The sequence below is a fragment of the Hippopotamus amphibius genome, chromosome 2 (assembly GCF_030028045.1).
Source record: "Hippopotamus amphibius kiboko isolate mHipAmp2 chromosome 2, mHipAmp2.hap2, whole genome shotgun sequence".
NCBI classification, from domain to species: Eukaryota; Metazoa; Chordata; class Mammalia; order Artiodactyla; family Hippopotamidae; genus Hippopotamus; species Hippopotamus amphibius.
The window spans coordinates 229,297,053-229,313,572 of record NC_080187.1 but is presented as its reverse complement, the minus strand read 5'-3'; the positions used below and the strand labels follow the sequence as shown (position 1 = coordinate 229,313,572).

The following is a 16,520-nucleotide window of genomic DNA, read 5'->3' as shown; positions in this document are numbered from 1 at the left end:
TGACCTGAGACTGTGCACCAGAGCAGCACACCACTGTGTCTCTCCCATCTGACGGTCTGACCAGAGCTCTGTACTTTAGGAATTCTCAAGCACACATCAATCCTGCAAAGAGGTGGAACCGTGATTTCTATTTGACGTGAGAGGAAGCTGAACTAGAGAGAAGGCAAGGGACATGTCTACAGCCACATGGCTAGCTAGTGGCAGAAACAGAATCAGAACCAGGTCATCTGATTCCTGTTCCAAGGTTCTCTTGCCAGCCTGCAATCTCTCTTTTAAAAAGGACATCTTAAAACAACTCTCATTTTGAAACCGAAAGAAGCTGTAAGCTGGTTTTATGAAACTGATTTGTTGAATGACAAAGATCAACAGTCTGGCTGTAGTTGCAGTAAGAAGAATTAACTCTGAGTACAAAATAAAAGTAAGGTTATTTAGAACCTGTAGGGCATCTTCTTTCCCCCAGGCCCTTTTTTGAAACAATGACTGAGGTGTGTACTAACACAAGGACAGAGCTGAGCCTGTGTTTTCACTGCCTCCACTACCACAGGAAGAAAAGGAAGAGCAAATGGTTGGTTCTTCGCTTTCTGATGTGTTCCCTGCTCCACGCTCTCTGGCCTGTCCAGAGCTGTCCTTTTTAGACAAATGAAAACAGCTCACATTTGGGAGCCAAACTTGTTGATCAGCTGACCATGATACACTTTCCAACCTGGCAGATCTAAGCATTTTGTGGTACTAACCCGATTCTCAAGATATCATAAACCTTTAAATTGAAACCAACTCCATTAGTAGAAAATAATTCATATCGAAATATAAACTATAGATACACTTCACAAAAAAATGTCTCCTTGAAAAACTGAGCAAAGATTTGAAAGGTTTTTGGCATCTACACTAAGACTAAAGTAGAGAAATCTGAAAATATGATTTGAAAGAAGAAAGTTTTAAGGAATGGCTGCACTTGAACCCTGGGAAATTAACTCTAACTAAGGTGTTACTGGCAGAGAAAGCTCATAAGGAGCCCTTTACTTGAAAATCTTCCCCCCATAAAGTACACAGAAGAAACATCCCATATCGCCAAGTCATGTGTTCTGAAGGGAAAAAAAGAGAAGGGGTAAGGAAGGAAAAATAGAAAATAAGAGTAAATTAACAGATCACTTTGTTACACTATATATTCAACAGCAAGAGAAATAAAATCAGTTTTGTCACGTTGAAATATCTTTTAATGTCAAAAATTATAAAACAAATTAAATTACAAAAATATCCAAGGTAATTTCCTACTAGCTCCAGCTGCTCCCTGAGTGCAAAGAGACAAAAATCAAGCTTGGTTCATTAAAACATAAAACAGCAAACACATAAAATTCAGACTCCTAAACTAAAGAGGATCCAATATTTAAGTTCAAACCATAATAAATTCATGACCTAAAATTCTACATCTTGGAAGAAATACAAAACAGTTAAGTTTAAAATATGAATACTAGATTAAAAATCACGATCAGTTTATGGGTATTTTGACAATCAAAATTATATAACAATATGCTCAATTTAAATTACAGCTATGAAACATCACTTCCTCAGGGACAGCTGGTTAACTCCATCAGAAATGGGACTGAGACTTACTTTGTATAACACTGAGCCCAAAGAGGTGACAGTCCTTTAGCCTGAGTAGGTCACACACCTGGACCAGCAACTGATGACACAGAATTTTAACCTATAGGAAAAAAGACAAAAGCAAAACCCAACTTAAGAATTCAGCCAAGTCCACAGTGAGCCGCAGTCGGGCGATGTCACGCATACTAAATACATGCCTGGAAGGGACAAGCTGCTACGAGCAAAACAGCAGCCAATTTACGGAAATCACTCGAACCTGCAGCTGTGTTTCCATAAGGACGGTCACGATACAAATTTCTACAACACAGTCAGAAAGCACCAACGCGATCTTGTACGAGACTCCTAAATCTTAGGACACATGGATAAGGCCTTACTCTAGAGCCACGGTGCACAATAAATAAGTGTTTTAGAAGGAGCCCAAAACAGCCTAATTAGCTTATCAAAATTATTAATTTGGCAAGTATTTTTACAAGGAGTTTTCCTCTTGATGGTCTAAGCAAAATGCTCACACACTGCACAGTGAGCGAATACCTAGCTTTTACTGACTTTCATCAATCACTTTTACTGACATATCTTTTAAGTCCCTAAACCAGGTTCTTTTTCTGAGTCCTCGTATAATTCAAACATAATAAAATCATATGAATGTGGAACTCTGGGGTTAAGTTATTCTGAAAAGTCACATGTTGAGTGGTAAAACAGTCTTTAAAAGATATAGTTTCGATGACTTTCCAAAGGTTTAATGAAGTGTTTTGGGGGGCAGTAATTCTAACGGGTCTGCCTTGCTGAGTTCAGAATCACTAAAGCTTATTAGTGTTGGGACTGACATTGCGAGACCATACAGGTCAATTTCCTCATCGGAGAGCCGTAGAAAAGAAAACCTGGAGAGCCTGAGGTCATGTAGCCAGTAGCAGCAGAGGCAGCAACTCAAGACTTTGCTCATGTGTGCATTATAATATTCTCGTATGTGTATATTATTAAAACGTGCAACACGACAGTTTATCATTCTAGCTGCATATATTACGTGTGGCATTTCCCCCATTTGTACTATTAATCTGCAACTTCTTCAATAATGATGCCAGTTACAGTTTTAATGGTTAAAAATTCTAAATTACTTCACTCTGGATTTTTTTTAATCATACCTTAATATGTAATTCAGATTCAGAAAATAAAAACATGTTGAGATCTCTTGATAATTAAAAGCCAAACAATTCAGAAAGGTGACAATGTCAACTGGAGTAAGAAAGATATGGTTACAGCTCTTTTCCACTTTGACTATTAAATGGCAACTAATCTGAAGCACCTTACCTACTAGAAAGTGCAGAAAGTATTTACCTAAGGCCAGATAGCACCACTTCAGCTGTGTAGAAGTGACAGGAACTCAGTGCAGCGGGGACAGTGTCTTATTTTATATTCACGATATACAGCAGGCACTCAGTAAACGTCTGATGAATGAAAGCCAGGGATCTGATTTTCCTGTGGTCTCCTAACCTTCTTTCTGTTCCATGATTACAGACTCCTCTCTGACCCACTGCGCAGCTCATTTAATAATGTGCCACTCAAGAATTTGGGGAAAATGTATCAATACAAATCCACCAACATCACTGGGGGAATACATTTGCCAACAGGAACTTAGTATCATCTTCAGTCACTAAAAAGACTTTGGATTTGAGTTCTATATTTCTGTAATTCCACTTTACAAATAAATTTAAGTAAAGAAAATGATAAAATAGTGGGAAAAGTGCCTAATGTTAAATAAAATTGAACTAGGTGCTACAAATTTGAGACTTAAAATGTCATACAGTCTAGGACTTCTTTAATATTTAGTTTTGACTGTATTTAAAAGTGTAATATACAAAGCACTCTGGATAAAATGTGGTAAAAAGTTAAAAGAAAAATTCCAAACCACACGCTGTATACAAAATATACAAAATAAACTATTTTGTAACTTTGTGTAACTGTTGTTCAAATAATGCTATGCATTTCCTCCACACATCCTATATAATTATTATCGTTACCCTAGTTTAAGTCAAGCATTTGGAGCCTAACTGATAAAGCCCTTTAACAACTATCAAGGAAGTACAATGTTCTTGTTTAAAAACTGCAATTAAGTAAGGCTGTGGCTCTGAAGTCTTACCTGCTGTGAAAACAAGCTTGAGTTTTTTGCGTTTGCATATTGAGTCTTTAAGGCTACATTTTAGCTGATGGTGAAATTTTTCAAGTTCTTTAATCTTCAGGAGCGATGGGAACTTTAAAAAGCACCATGGAGTATGAGGTATTAGGAATAAGAATGAAAGCATTACCTAAAAATATACTCTATATGGCACTTTTAAATAAAAACTGCATTTGATCCTCCATGTCAAAGGTTTGTTACTGAGCAGGAATGTTTAAAATATGCTCCAGAAAAAGAATTGTTCCCTATGGTCTCAGAGAAGAGGTGTAGCTCTGAGCCACAACTCACATCGCTCGAAAAGCTTGTGGCTCCTGCATTTGCCATCATTTTATTTCCAAAATTCCCGTTTCCATATTTAATATTTATCGGATGACTAAAATCATCTAGGACAGTCCCTATTAGTTCAACTCATGGAGAAATTAAAAATGACCAAAACACTACATTTACCCCACATGCAGAGAGGCAACATTCTATGAACTACACTTGTCAGGGAACAAACTTTCTTTGTATAAACAATGTTTAGAAATAATTTTTTAAAAAATGAGACGGTTAATGAAATCGTTGTTGTTACAGTTAATTTGCTCTACCACAATTCTGCAAACACCAGCTGCTATTTCCCGAAGGCAAAAATAACGCTTTGTAGAAAAGGACAGGCCGCTGGCAGCCCGGAGCTGGCTTTCTAGCGGGGAAGGGCTCCTCACTACGTAACCCAGTTCCTCCTCTGCCCTCCTTTGGTCCAACAGTGCGCTTGCTGACCAGGAGTCTGGACACGGCAAGGCCACCCACCGGCCCTGGAACAGGAACAGGCCTACCTGGGGTTCAGACTCCACAGCTGAGTTGCATGAGCTGCGTGAGCACGCAGCTCAAAGAAGTGAAAACAAGTGCTACTCTGCGAAGTGCTCACTCACGGAGCAATCTCCAGGTGCCAGGCACCGGAATAAGCACTTATGCCTGTTATGTCTTTATATCCTCACAGCGTCCCTGTGAGGAGAGTACGCTCATCTCCACTTTATACAAGAGGAAACTGAAGCAGAAAAACTAACTTGCCCCGGTTGCAGAGTAAACTGTGAAGAAGGGATTTCCACCTATATCCCTGTGTCCTACCCTAGACTAACTAAATCAGCATCTCCCAGGCGTGGGGTCCAGTAGTCTGAGTGTTTCACAAGCTCTCCAGATACTTCTGATGGGCATCAAGTTGTGAAATCACTGATCTACAGGAACGAATGGACTGGCTAGCTGCCAGTCGGTTGTCTGTAATTATCTTCCTCAGCTGAGATTTTAGTACAAATTAATTTCTTAGAAAATTATAGTCGGCTCCTAGTATTCCTCATGCAGTCAGATGAGTCTCGCTTCTAATTTACCTGAGGTCAGTAAGGCTTTGTTTCCTATCCTATATGTCTGTATACACACGTATACATGTTCCACCAGGTGAAAAGACAGAAATGGAGTGGAGAGAAGTTTAAGTGCTTATGCTATATGTTGACATATATTTTAAAATTTTAGTTGATATCTTTCTTATATAACTGAACTCAAACAGCATACTCATGTATACAGGTAAATTATATTTTAATATATTCTGACACTGCCCATATTGACAGAGATAATGTTGCCAATTTTAATTAGATTTTAAAAACCAAAGGCTGCAAAAATAAGTCTGTCACTTCACACATCCAAAACAACGTGGGGTACCCTGAGTAGAAATGTAGCTAATCAACAGAAATTCCGCCTAACAGATTGATGCGGTTCATTCAACAGGCAGGTCTGGTGCTCAGACAATTCCTGTGAGGCGACATTAGTAAATCAAGGCACTGTGGTGACTGACAGAATAAAACCAAAATAATCACGATAATAAGCAGAACCTTTTCCCACCTAAACTTTTGATGGAGCTATTTAAATGTCATATAGATTCAGTATAACATTTAGAAACATTCTTTTATACAGCAATTGGGTTAAAAATAAAATAGCACCTAGCAAAGAAAACTAATTCAAGGCATGCACTAAGGCATTTTTTCCCCTTAATTCCATCAGAATATAACCGATGAAAGAAAGAATATGAAAGCTGCTAATACGGAGAGGGGCTGAAAAATGCTAGGCCTAACTGTGAGCACACAGAACTGTCTGGCTGCCTCTACCAGAGTTACACGTACACATACTTCACGATTCACAGTCCACTCTCAGGTGTGAGCCCAGACGTGTACGCACAGGGGCGTACACATAACTCGTTCATGAGAGTTTTATTCATAACAGCCTCAAACTTAAAATAACCCAACATCCATCAATAATAGCTGGAAAAGAAATGGGACGTATTCATACAAAATATTACACAATAACAAAAAAAGAGTTGTGTGTCATGTGCAAGAGCATGGATGACTTCCACAGGCCACACGCTGGGTATACAAGACACGTCCAGATATAAAAGTGAGCACATCGCATACTTTTAGCTGCATGCAGTTCAGAAACAAGAAAAGGACAGTGGTAGAGGTGGGGACAGTTATTCGCCTATGTGGAGATTACTGACTAGGAGGGGTCACAAAAGAGCTTCCTGGGGCACTAGAAATCCACTGTATCTCAAGCGGGACGATGACTGCATGCATGTACACTTGTAAAAATCCACTGAGCTGCACACTTAAGATTCCTATACCTCGCTGCAAGTAAATTAGAACCTAACTTTAAAAGTTAAAAAAAAAAAAGTATCATATTCCTCACTGTCCAGGTTAACTAAGAGAGTTGACTCCAACTCATGGACCATAAGCGATGGTTTAGTGCTCACATACACAGCCAGTCCAGCCTGCGCTAGACTTAGGCTAACAGGCTACTGGGAAAACAACGGTCATGACGCGTGTGAAAAAGGCAGCAATTAGGCACTAACACTTCATGTGTGTAGGTGACAACTCAAACGTATTTCAGGAGCAAACTCAGACATGCTGAAAATTATATTTCAACAAAAGGTTGAAAAATAGCAGCATGTTCGTTTTCCTAAAACTCTGCTTCTCTACCAGACAGGAGAGTGCTGAGGGCAGCGGAGCTTCCGCCACGACCGCAGGCTGACGCCTCTGTGTATAAGCCCCCACGCGCCCCCATCAGTCACGGTGGCCTTCTGCAGCCCCTTCATGCTCAGCCGGCTCCTCCCCGAACGCGGTCCCCGGCGGGAACGCCATCGCGGAACCCTTCCCGAAGCGGGATCTACTCACGTTTATGATGATGTTGAGAGATTCATCGTTGGGGAGGAAGATGCACACGCTCCGGCGGTCCTGCATGACTCTGTTGGTGTGAAAGGGCAGCCTGTTCATCGCGCCGCGGGCTCTCTAGCGGCCAGCGCTGGGCTCCGAGTCCTCGGCGACCCCTCCGGCTCCGAGCGCCGCGAGCCAGACCCTGCCCCGCATCCCCCGCCCGGCAGGAGCAGCAGCACGGGGCCCGCCTCCGTGGGTCTCACCGGGAGCGGGCCGCGCGGGCGGCGGGCGGCGGCGGCGGGAGAGGCGCAGGCCGGGCGCCGGGGAGCGGGCTCTGCGCGCACAGCCGCGCGCCGGGGGCCTGGGCACTCAGGGCGGGCCTGCCGCGGACGGGCTCCAGGCTCGCGGGCGAGGCCGCCGAGGCTCCTGGGATGAACAGACAGAACGACAAAACAGCGACAGACGTCTCAGTCTCCCTCTCTTCCTTCTTCCGTCGCACCCGAACCCGCAGGCACGCCTGGGCTCGTGCACTGCACCCCGTCCTCAGCCCCCGCGGCCTGGCCCGCGCCGCCTTCCCGGCACCCGCGCGGCTCGGCCGCCGGTGATCCCTGGACCGTCGAGCGAACCCACGGGATTCACTCGGACGGATCTCTCCATGAGCAGCCCTTACTGGGGTCGCGAGGCCCTCCCTACAACTTTTTTCTCCCTGAGTTTTCATGGTGCTACTCTCTCTTCTCATTCTCTAACCTGACACGGCAAACTTAATTCTTCTGTTATTTCACCAATCAGCGACTGCACAGAGAGAACATGACTGTATACAGTAAGCTATATTTGTATACTGTGGATGTTGGATACCTGTCATACCTAATCAGTTTATTAGATCATGTAATTTTATGTTTTAACTTCTGTCAGATTCTCAGTGTGTACAATTTGGTTTGTAAGTCATGAAGATTTTATCTCCAACTTTCAATAATCACACATTTCTGTTTCATGCCTCATTGCACTGGCAAGACCGTGAAGAATAATTTTTAAAACAATGGTGGATATTTCCTACTTTTAGTGAATGTGTCTAGTGTTTCATATATTATTGCTAATATAACACTATTCCACCAAGGTATGTTAGGACTGTTTGCCTGTCAAACCACTAGGAATTATTTATATTGCTCCTTTCCAGCTACATGTGTAGAATATGCAGCAATTTTCAGAAATATGGAATTATTTTATCAGGCAGAAAGTATAACCACTCAGTTTTAATAGCAGAACTATTATCACTGCTCACATAAATCAAAGGATGAATGAGGCAGAATCATGGCCTATTTGCTTAAGGTCCAATGTCCTTCTGTTATCAGCAGGAAGACAGGAGAGAATATACTCTTAGATGGCACCATGAATCAACATACACTAGTATTTCTTTTTCAAGTACTCTGTTGGCCAAAAAGTTCGTTCAGGTCTTTCCGTAACATCTTACCCTAACAAACCGTTTGGCCAACCAAATATAAATAAAACACCATCCACAAGGAAGCTACTCAAACTAAGTAAAAGCACGTACAGTACTTCCTTAGGAGGAAGGTGACCCAAAGTCCCTTGTGTATTCTGCTTTTCGTAAAGCATAACAGCAATTGTCTCCCATTAGGCCGTAGCCAGTACGTCACCCTACAGGGTCACCAGAGGTCAGTGCTACAGTTCTCCCCAGTAGGGGATGGTGAGCCCACGTATTCTGTGACCACAAACTGACCGCACTCCGAACGCAATCGTCCATCTGCCGAACGCACACTTTCAGTGTCACACTTCCAAAGCACCCACTGGAGGCCCGGGGCCAGCTGCATCAGAAGCGCCCGGGTGTCTGCAACACACACAGACTCTCGAGCACAGCGACACCACCACCGGCTCACGACCTCCAGGGGCACGGCCCTGGCGTCTTAATCTTCAGAAAAGCTCCCGACGTATTTCTGACATGCCGTCACACATGGAAACAACACTAGTGAACAGAAAGAAGCTGCTGAGCAGAGGGCCGGATACAATACCCTCCTCGTAGACACTGGGAACATATCTTAAGGTACAGAATTAGGGACAAGCAACGTATGTGAAATATAGCACACATCATCACTATAACTAAAATTCCCCAAACGGGTCAAATGTGTGTACTCAGGATGTTTTCCTAAAAAATGTTACTAGGTGAGGAAGCAGGATATCCTATATATACCCTCTCTTAGCAATTCAGAAAGCATTAAAGGCTCAGAGAAGTCCTGTGGGCAACTTCTTAAGTTTGTTTAACTTAATATTCTCAAACGTACTTGGGCACAGAATGTTACCCCTCCCCCCCACAAGATAAATCTATGAAGGTACTCTAGAATAATATTCTTAGGCATACCACCTGAGAAATACAGTTCTAAAACAATTTCCTTGTCAAATAGTATATTTCATGGCAGAATTTTTCCCTATGAATTGATATAGTCCAACACTTAGGCCTCCTCTCTGACCTTAAAATCTTTTCAAGAAATTATAAGCTATGATTAAATGCAACTTATTTAACTTCAAACCCTTAAATGATATTAATTTCAGTATAATTACTTAAATCTACACTTCAAATTGAGTTACTCATGTAATTTTCCATTTCTAATTAAACCAATTAAAGGGGGGTATTTCTACTGATCTACTTTCTAGAATTTAAAAAATAAACTAGAGAAAAATATCTTCTGAGTTTGGGATGTTTCCAGAGCTTTATTAAAATAATTTTAAAATTTCATGGGTACAATTTTTATTTACTAGTTTATTTATGGTTCAGATAGTGCAGCATGTAAAAAAAAAAAAGACTAGAAGAGGATGACTGAAGAAAATGTAATAAAAGCAGTCTTTAAGAAGCGGCTGATGCTTCATTGCTGCTTTTTCTGCTTTGAGGATAGCAAACTAGAAAAGCTCTGAAAGAGAGACACTATTAAGATTTTACTTTACCCAGGCCTGCATTAAAGCTGATTAAAAGGTTCCACTGAAATAGCAAAATACCCATATCTCTAATATGCTTCAGTATAAAATTTAATCTTAAGTTGGAGAGTCCTGGGGGAAAGAATTAGACTAAATTTACACCAATTTTAATCGTAGAATTTAGCCTCGGAGCCATTGGCTACTTATTCTGTATCCTAAGCTAAGTGCCGACGCAGTCCCAGAAGGGCACGTTTCCTACTCCGGGGCAGCCCTTGTCTGTTCAGTGATCTTGGGATAGATGGTCTATGAAGAACAAACCATGTTGTCGTACCATATTTCCCAGACAATGACAGAACAGCTTATATAGAGATCAAGCCCCATCCTGCCATCTTTACTAATATCCAACTTACAAATAAAATGTTAAGCTGTAAGAGTTCCCCACTCAAATTTTAAACCCACATTATTTTAAGTTCCTTACTTCCTGATAAGCCCCACTGGTTACAAAGTTACTTCATTTCTTTTAAGAATCAGGAAGCTACCACCTGGTATGGACATTCAATACTGATTTTCATTTTTTAGAAATTATTGGATATAGCCTTTAAAACGGCATCATCCTGGAATACAAGTGTGGGCTTTAGTTCATTACAGTGTATCCACGCTGGTTCATGAGTTGTGACAAATGTCCCCTACTCATGTAAGAGTTCAATAACAGGGAACGCGGGAACCGTGGGGTATAGAGGAACACTACAGACAACGCTATATGCTGTCTTTGCAACTCCTGTATACCTGCGAGTATTCTAAAGACAAAAAGTTTATGAAAAAAACAGCTCTAGGTCATCAGAAACTTTCCACCAATACACTACGTACAGTCGCGCTCTGAATGGAGGCAAAAGAGGGTTCTCAGTTCTGAGACGGGCACCCTAAAACAAGGGAACAGGCAGCGATTTGATAAAAGCATTACTGTAACGCAAGTGCGGCGCGTAGGCATATTTCCACAATCAATAAGGTATCTTTATTACGTAACAAAAATAAAGCAAACATTATCTTGGAAAGCTGTATTGCAGAGAGCCCTGTCTTTTAATTTAATCACTACACGAGTATGAAGCTCAGGTTATACACACGGCAGTGTAGTATTTACTTGGTGAAAAGCAGAACACGAAAGCAACAGAAGACGGTGCCCCCCGGCCCACGAAGTCACCGTCGAGTCAGGGATACAGGAGGGCCAAGACGCTCTGGATGACGATACTGCGTCCCCGCTTCCCGGGAGCACACTGACTCTGATGGGCATTTCTTATGGGAAGACACAACAGATGACAGCGTCAGCCATGTGACTGCTATGGCTACAATCACTCTGGAATAAAAAGTACACGGTCTTTCAATGAATGTTATCCCAACAGTGACAGCAAAGCGCCTTCGGTAAGACGAGTTGCTGCTGCTGCTGCTGTTCACATATTCATTCACTCGTTCAGCACATGTGTGCCAGGCGTTGCTGCAAGGGCTGAGTGCACAGCCGTGAACAGAACAGATACTTCACTCTATGGAGACAGGCAATATATAATGCAGACAGTGACACGTACGACAAAGAAAACTAAACCCGGAGTAGCTGAGCGCTGATGAAGACACTGTGGCAGTGTGGATGCTATTCACACAGGGAAGCATCTCTGATAAGCTGATATCTGAGCAGACACCAGAATTAAAAGAGGGGTGTAATTTACATATTCCCTTCCTCCTTACATCCCTCCCTCCCTTCCACCTATCCATCCATCCCAGGGAAGAGTATTCCAAGTAGAAGGGAGAGTGAACGCCAAGGCTCACCGACTCTTCAGAAAAGGTAGCAACAGCACTAACTACAGCTAACATTTACTGCACACTTCCTGTGTGCCAAAGGCTGCTGTTAAGTACTCACGGTATATTAAAGAAAGCCGACCACTCTCTGCCATCCTCCCCATGGAGAGGCAGGATCCACTTCCTCTTCCCTTGAATCTGAGCTGACCCTGTGACTGGCTCGCGCTCAGAAGTTCTGCCTCATGGATAACTCAGTAGCCCGTATCTGTTGCTTTGCTTGTCTATCTCCTCTGTTCAGATCTTCTCAGAGCAGGGTTACTAGTTAAGTGTATGTGTGAGAGTATGTGTGTGTGTATTTTTAATCTCCCACGGCAGGTACACAGTATATGCTCATTAAAAGCGGCATATGCTCCTAACTAAGTGTTTGGCTCACTACACACGTCCTTGGACAAGGAAGATTATACAGCAGGGTTTCTTAACTTTGGCACTACTGACGTTATGAGGCCAGATACTCCGTGGTGAGGGGCTGTCCTGTGCACTGTAGGATGCTCAGCAGCCTCTCTGGTCTCTGCCCACGAGATACAGGGAGCATCCTCCCACCTCCCGGTCTTCACAACCCACGTCACTGGATGCTGCCAGATGTCAACTTGTGGGGGAAATGACCCATGACTGAGAACCAAGTACTGAGAACAAGTTTCCTTACTGAGTCACTATGCGCTACCTTTACCACCCAGCCACCTTCTGAGTAGTAGTATAACTCTTACCAAATACAGATTTTCCAACTAAAGGTCAGCAGCTGAGTTCCAGACTCAGAAATCTGGCTTGAACCTTGAAGTCAAATTTCTCAACCCCTTGAATGTCCTATGGCCTCTAGCTTCAGAACAGCTTTGAAGTGTAGCCTTCCAGAAACTTAAATGTTTAATGGAGTGTACTGCCAAACTGCTCATGTAAGTAGGCTTCCATCATTACCAGGTGCTTTTTGCTGGAGAGTCCTACATTTTGATCCCAGTATCTAGAAATATAAAAACTGACCTGGAAACAAAGGATACCTGATTTTCAATTTGTCTGGACACTCTGTATCATGAGGACTTTTCCTTTCCTAAGTAAGCGTCGTTTGCTTTACAAAAGTCATTTTGGAACCACAGAACTACACTCCTCACTTAATTTTAAGAGTAAGTTAACTCAACATTTTGTGGCCTCTTTTGCAGTTACTGTTTTACCTAAAAAGGAAGTAGCGGACATCTAGCGACTATCTGGAGCCAAACCCTCTGGAAAGAACATCAGACTCTCCGTCACTATCTCTTTCCCATCTGCAACCATTGTTCTGGTAGATAAACGAAGGCCTGTGAAAAGCTAAAGATCACCGCCCCCACGTTAAATCTCAGAGGTTTAGAGACACTACGGATAGAATACTGATTAAGGAGGTAAGACTCAACCTCCCCAGTGGGTCACACCCTAACCCTACCTAGATTCTACAATATGAGCTGTATCACCTCGGGCAAGGACCCTCCTCTCCGAGCCCCACTCTTCATCTGTAGGGTCTGTACTACTGGCCTACCAGGATTACGGGTCAGATTAAATGATAATGGTTAGAAAGCACCAGCTATCCGGCTGTTGGCAGGATGCTCACTAAAACAATAGTCATGAATTGCCAGCTCATGACTAAAACGCATATCCCCTGGAGATCTGGAATTTAGAGCCAGATGCAGCATCAGGGCTGAACTTTGGGATGTCTGCTTTGGGTTGGGGAAGTTAAGTGTCTTGTTGGTTGTAAATGGGACAGCTGCACTATATAAGATGGTGCCTCCTCTGAAATTTTACATATTGAGAAAGAGGACGTATGCATGAGTGTATAGGTTCAAATGTGCCACGGCTGACCACAGGATGGAGGAGTGCCCCTCTCCCATCTCAGATGTTTCCAGTGGTGCTTCTGATCAGTGTGCGCTCTACTCTGGAAGGGCAAGGACGTGACTCGAGGCTGGCCAAACAGGGTATGTCATCTTCAGTCACATGCTTGGTCTAAAGGAAGAACCTATAGCTCAAGCAAGGCCAGGATTCCTCCTTGAAACCTGTGATACAAATGGAGAGAGCCGCTCCTGTCTGAACTGCGATTTGTGAGAACGGTATGAGCCCGGAGCTGCTGGCAATCATCTTTACACGCTAAGAACTTTCCTGAAGAAGGAAGACACCACAGAGGAAAGAGAAGCTCAGAAAGCATTCTCACCATGTCATTTGAGCTGCTACACCTAGCTGTGTCTGAAGCCAGAATCTACCCCTAGGAATTCCCATATGTGAGCAAATTTCTCTTCAGCGAATTCTGCCACTTGCATCGGGATGAGTCCTTTCTCACAGAGCCCATCCCGACAAGCTGATTTACTGCCAAACACACTCACGCACTAATTCACTGACTGCCTACTGTCACTGGCCACCCACATCAATATTTCCTTGGAAAAAACACTGCCCTAAGGTTTAACGTTTTTCCTCTATTCTAAAACAGAGGAGAATATTCTCTATGATGAATATTCACCATTAGCAGAGAAGACCTGAAAGGCAGAAAAAAAGTCTGAGGCGACGAAAAGCTTAGGTGGTTGAGGTGATGCTCCGATACCGCCATCTCTAAGAGCACTGCGTGCGCGCGACTGTGGGCGTAATGTATACGTCCACCCAAGGCAAACAAAGTATACAGAGCAATTAATTCATACACGGATTTTCAGCCACAGAAGACTATCTCGTCTGGAACACCACTTTGTAGGTGAACAGCCCTCTCTTATTAGAGGCCACTATGTGTTTTTACAGAATTGTGCTGAATATGCTTTTATGGTGTTTTCCACTGGTAATAAATTACAGTAGCTGCAAAAAAAAAAAAAAAAAAAAAGCTTTCTCTGCAAACAAAATAGCTAGAAAGCATTGTTGATACAGAAGTGGGGAATTGGTCAGTTTGTAGTATAGTTGTAGCAATTTTAGTAAAACTCGGTAAGGGGAAAATCATTAAGCTAATTACCAAATGCAGTCTAGTGCGGGCTGTAACCTGACGGTAACATGGTGACTGCCCTGTACACGCTATGTAAGTAGCTGTGTGTGTCACCTGAAATGCAGTTATTATAACATATATTGCATGTAAAGTGTGCAGATATGTAAATATATGTATATTTAGCTATTTTAAATATGTAAGTATACGTACATATTTCTACATAAATAGCATATGTATGTAAATTTGTACATAAAATACAAGTAATAACTACACTTGGAATGTAGCTGCTGAATCAACGGAAACTGTACATTAGGAAGAAGGCACTATACTGTGCTGTTTACGCTCGGGCCCTGGAGCGTCACCACTCCGATGCGGAAGCCAGCTCTGACACCTGCCACCTGGGCGCCCCTGGGCAGCTCCCTTTACTTCCTTGCATCCATTTTTCTCACCTCTGAAATGGAAGTATTGCGAAGATTATCAATTGGGTTACTCATTTACGACCAGGTAACATCACTGATTTCCAAGAACTGCTTTTTGGTAATATGTGGTGGTGGTCAAAATCCATCTATCCTGTCACTAATCGTATCTTAAGTTCTACAAGAAATAGTATTTTTCTCCTGTTAGTAGATAATAGATTATTTCATTTTTGTATTTAACCAATTAAAGTGGACCTCAATTGGTGCCAGGAAATGCTTATCATACTCTAGTGAATAAAATTAGAGTCCTTGGCTATAGAAAAGGGAGAGTACAAGAAAGACAGGAAGGAAGCTTTGCACTGCAATAAGGAGAAAAATTAGTGAAATGGCTGTACTCATAAGCTGTAGTTAGCACCGTAAATCACTGCAACCAACATGACTCTAGTAAGAAGCAGAGAAATGTTCACACCCTTTGACTCGGTAAGTCAACTTCGGGACATGTGTAAGCAGGACAGAATTCAACCAAAGCACCACACTTTTGATAAATGTACTCCAGGAACCATGATGAATCAGAGTAAAAACAGGAAAAGAATCCAAGTAGCCTAACAACAGCAATGGATTCGTAAAGTATCGTATATCAAAAATAACATCAATAATAGAACACCACTTGGTACATTCCCCGAATCACAAATACCCACGTTAGCCAAAAATCACCCTGTTTCACTATATGTTTTTAGAACAGAACTTGCAGGAATAAAGAAGTAAAGAAAGCCTCTAATTCCAAGAGGTAGGGGGAAAAAAACGAAAGAAAGAAAAAATCACCAGTATTCTGTTAGTCAAGGACAATCACGAGCCAGCTGACATCTGAGTCCTCTAGCACTCTGTTGAAGGTTTACGACCTTTTGTCTCTCACACCATTTCTGAATTCTGGCCCTTAGAGATGTTATAATCGCTTTGAAGAGTTGAAATTAACAGAGTAGAAACAATAGAAAGAAATACAATTGTATTTTAAGTTAAGTGCTAAACTGCAGTAAAATAACGGTTGTAGGATTTGAGAAAAGGCTGAGAACTGAGGGGAGCGCGGCATTCGGGCCGATTTCATGGAGGGAGGGGAATGACTCGAACGCAGTGGGGAGAAGAAGGAAGAACTGCAAGGGTGGAAGGCAGCACAGGGAAGGCCCCGGGGTCGGCAGGGGAGGCAGGAGAGGCCTGCCCACCCCCGCAAAGGCTGATGGATGCAACCAGGTCCTGGAGCTCCCCTGCATCTTAAGGCACTCTCTTGCGTACCCTGAGAGGCTTCTGGCTCACCGGGACATCACACAGCGGGTCGTTCTTTTCAAAGCTGTGTCCTAAGTTAAGGCAACCCACCAGCTCCTCTAGCTCTGGCCGTGCTTTCGCACGCTGTGGTATTCTGACTCCTCGATGTTTGAATTTTCCCCTTCTCTGACATCATTTTCTGCTAGGACCAAACTCACTTTATTCAC

General features: G+C 42.6%; 1 protein-coding gene across 9 annotated transcripts in view; it reads right to left on the bottom strand.

The window, feature by feature from the left end:
• FRMD6 (FERM domain containing 6) overlaps window positions 1–16,520 on the bottom strand; it is a 225,931-nt gene that overhangs the window by 27,849 nt on the left and 181,562 nt on the right. For 5 of the 9 annotated variants that reach the window (XM_057723858.1, XM_057723864.1, XM_057723860.1 and 2 more), the window contains 2 exons: window positions 6,964–7,368; window positions 1,612–1,702 (listed from right to left, as the gene is read on the bottom strand). In XM_057723858.1, coding sequence (XP_057579841.1) covers window positions 1,612–1,702; window positions 6,964–7,062 — 190 coding nt within the window. In that variant the 5' untranslated portion in view covers window positions 7,063–7,368. The remainder of the gene's footprint in view (window positions 1–1,611; window positions 1,703–6,963; window positions 7,369–16,520) is intronic. The other 4 variants (XM_057723861.1, XM_057723865.1, XM_057723862.1 and 1 more) reach the window with 3 other exon arrangements.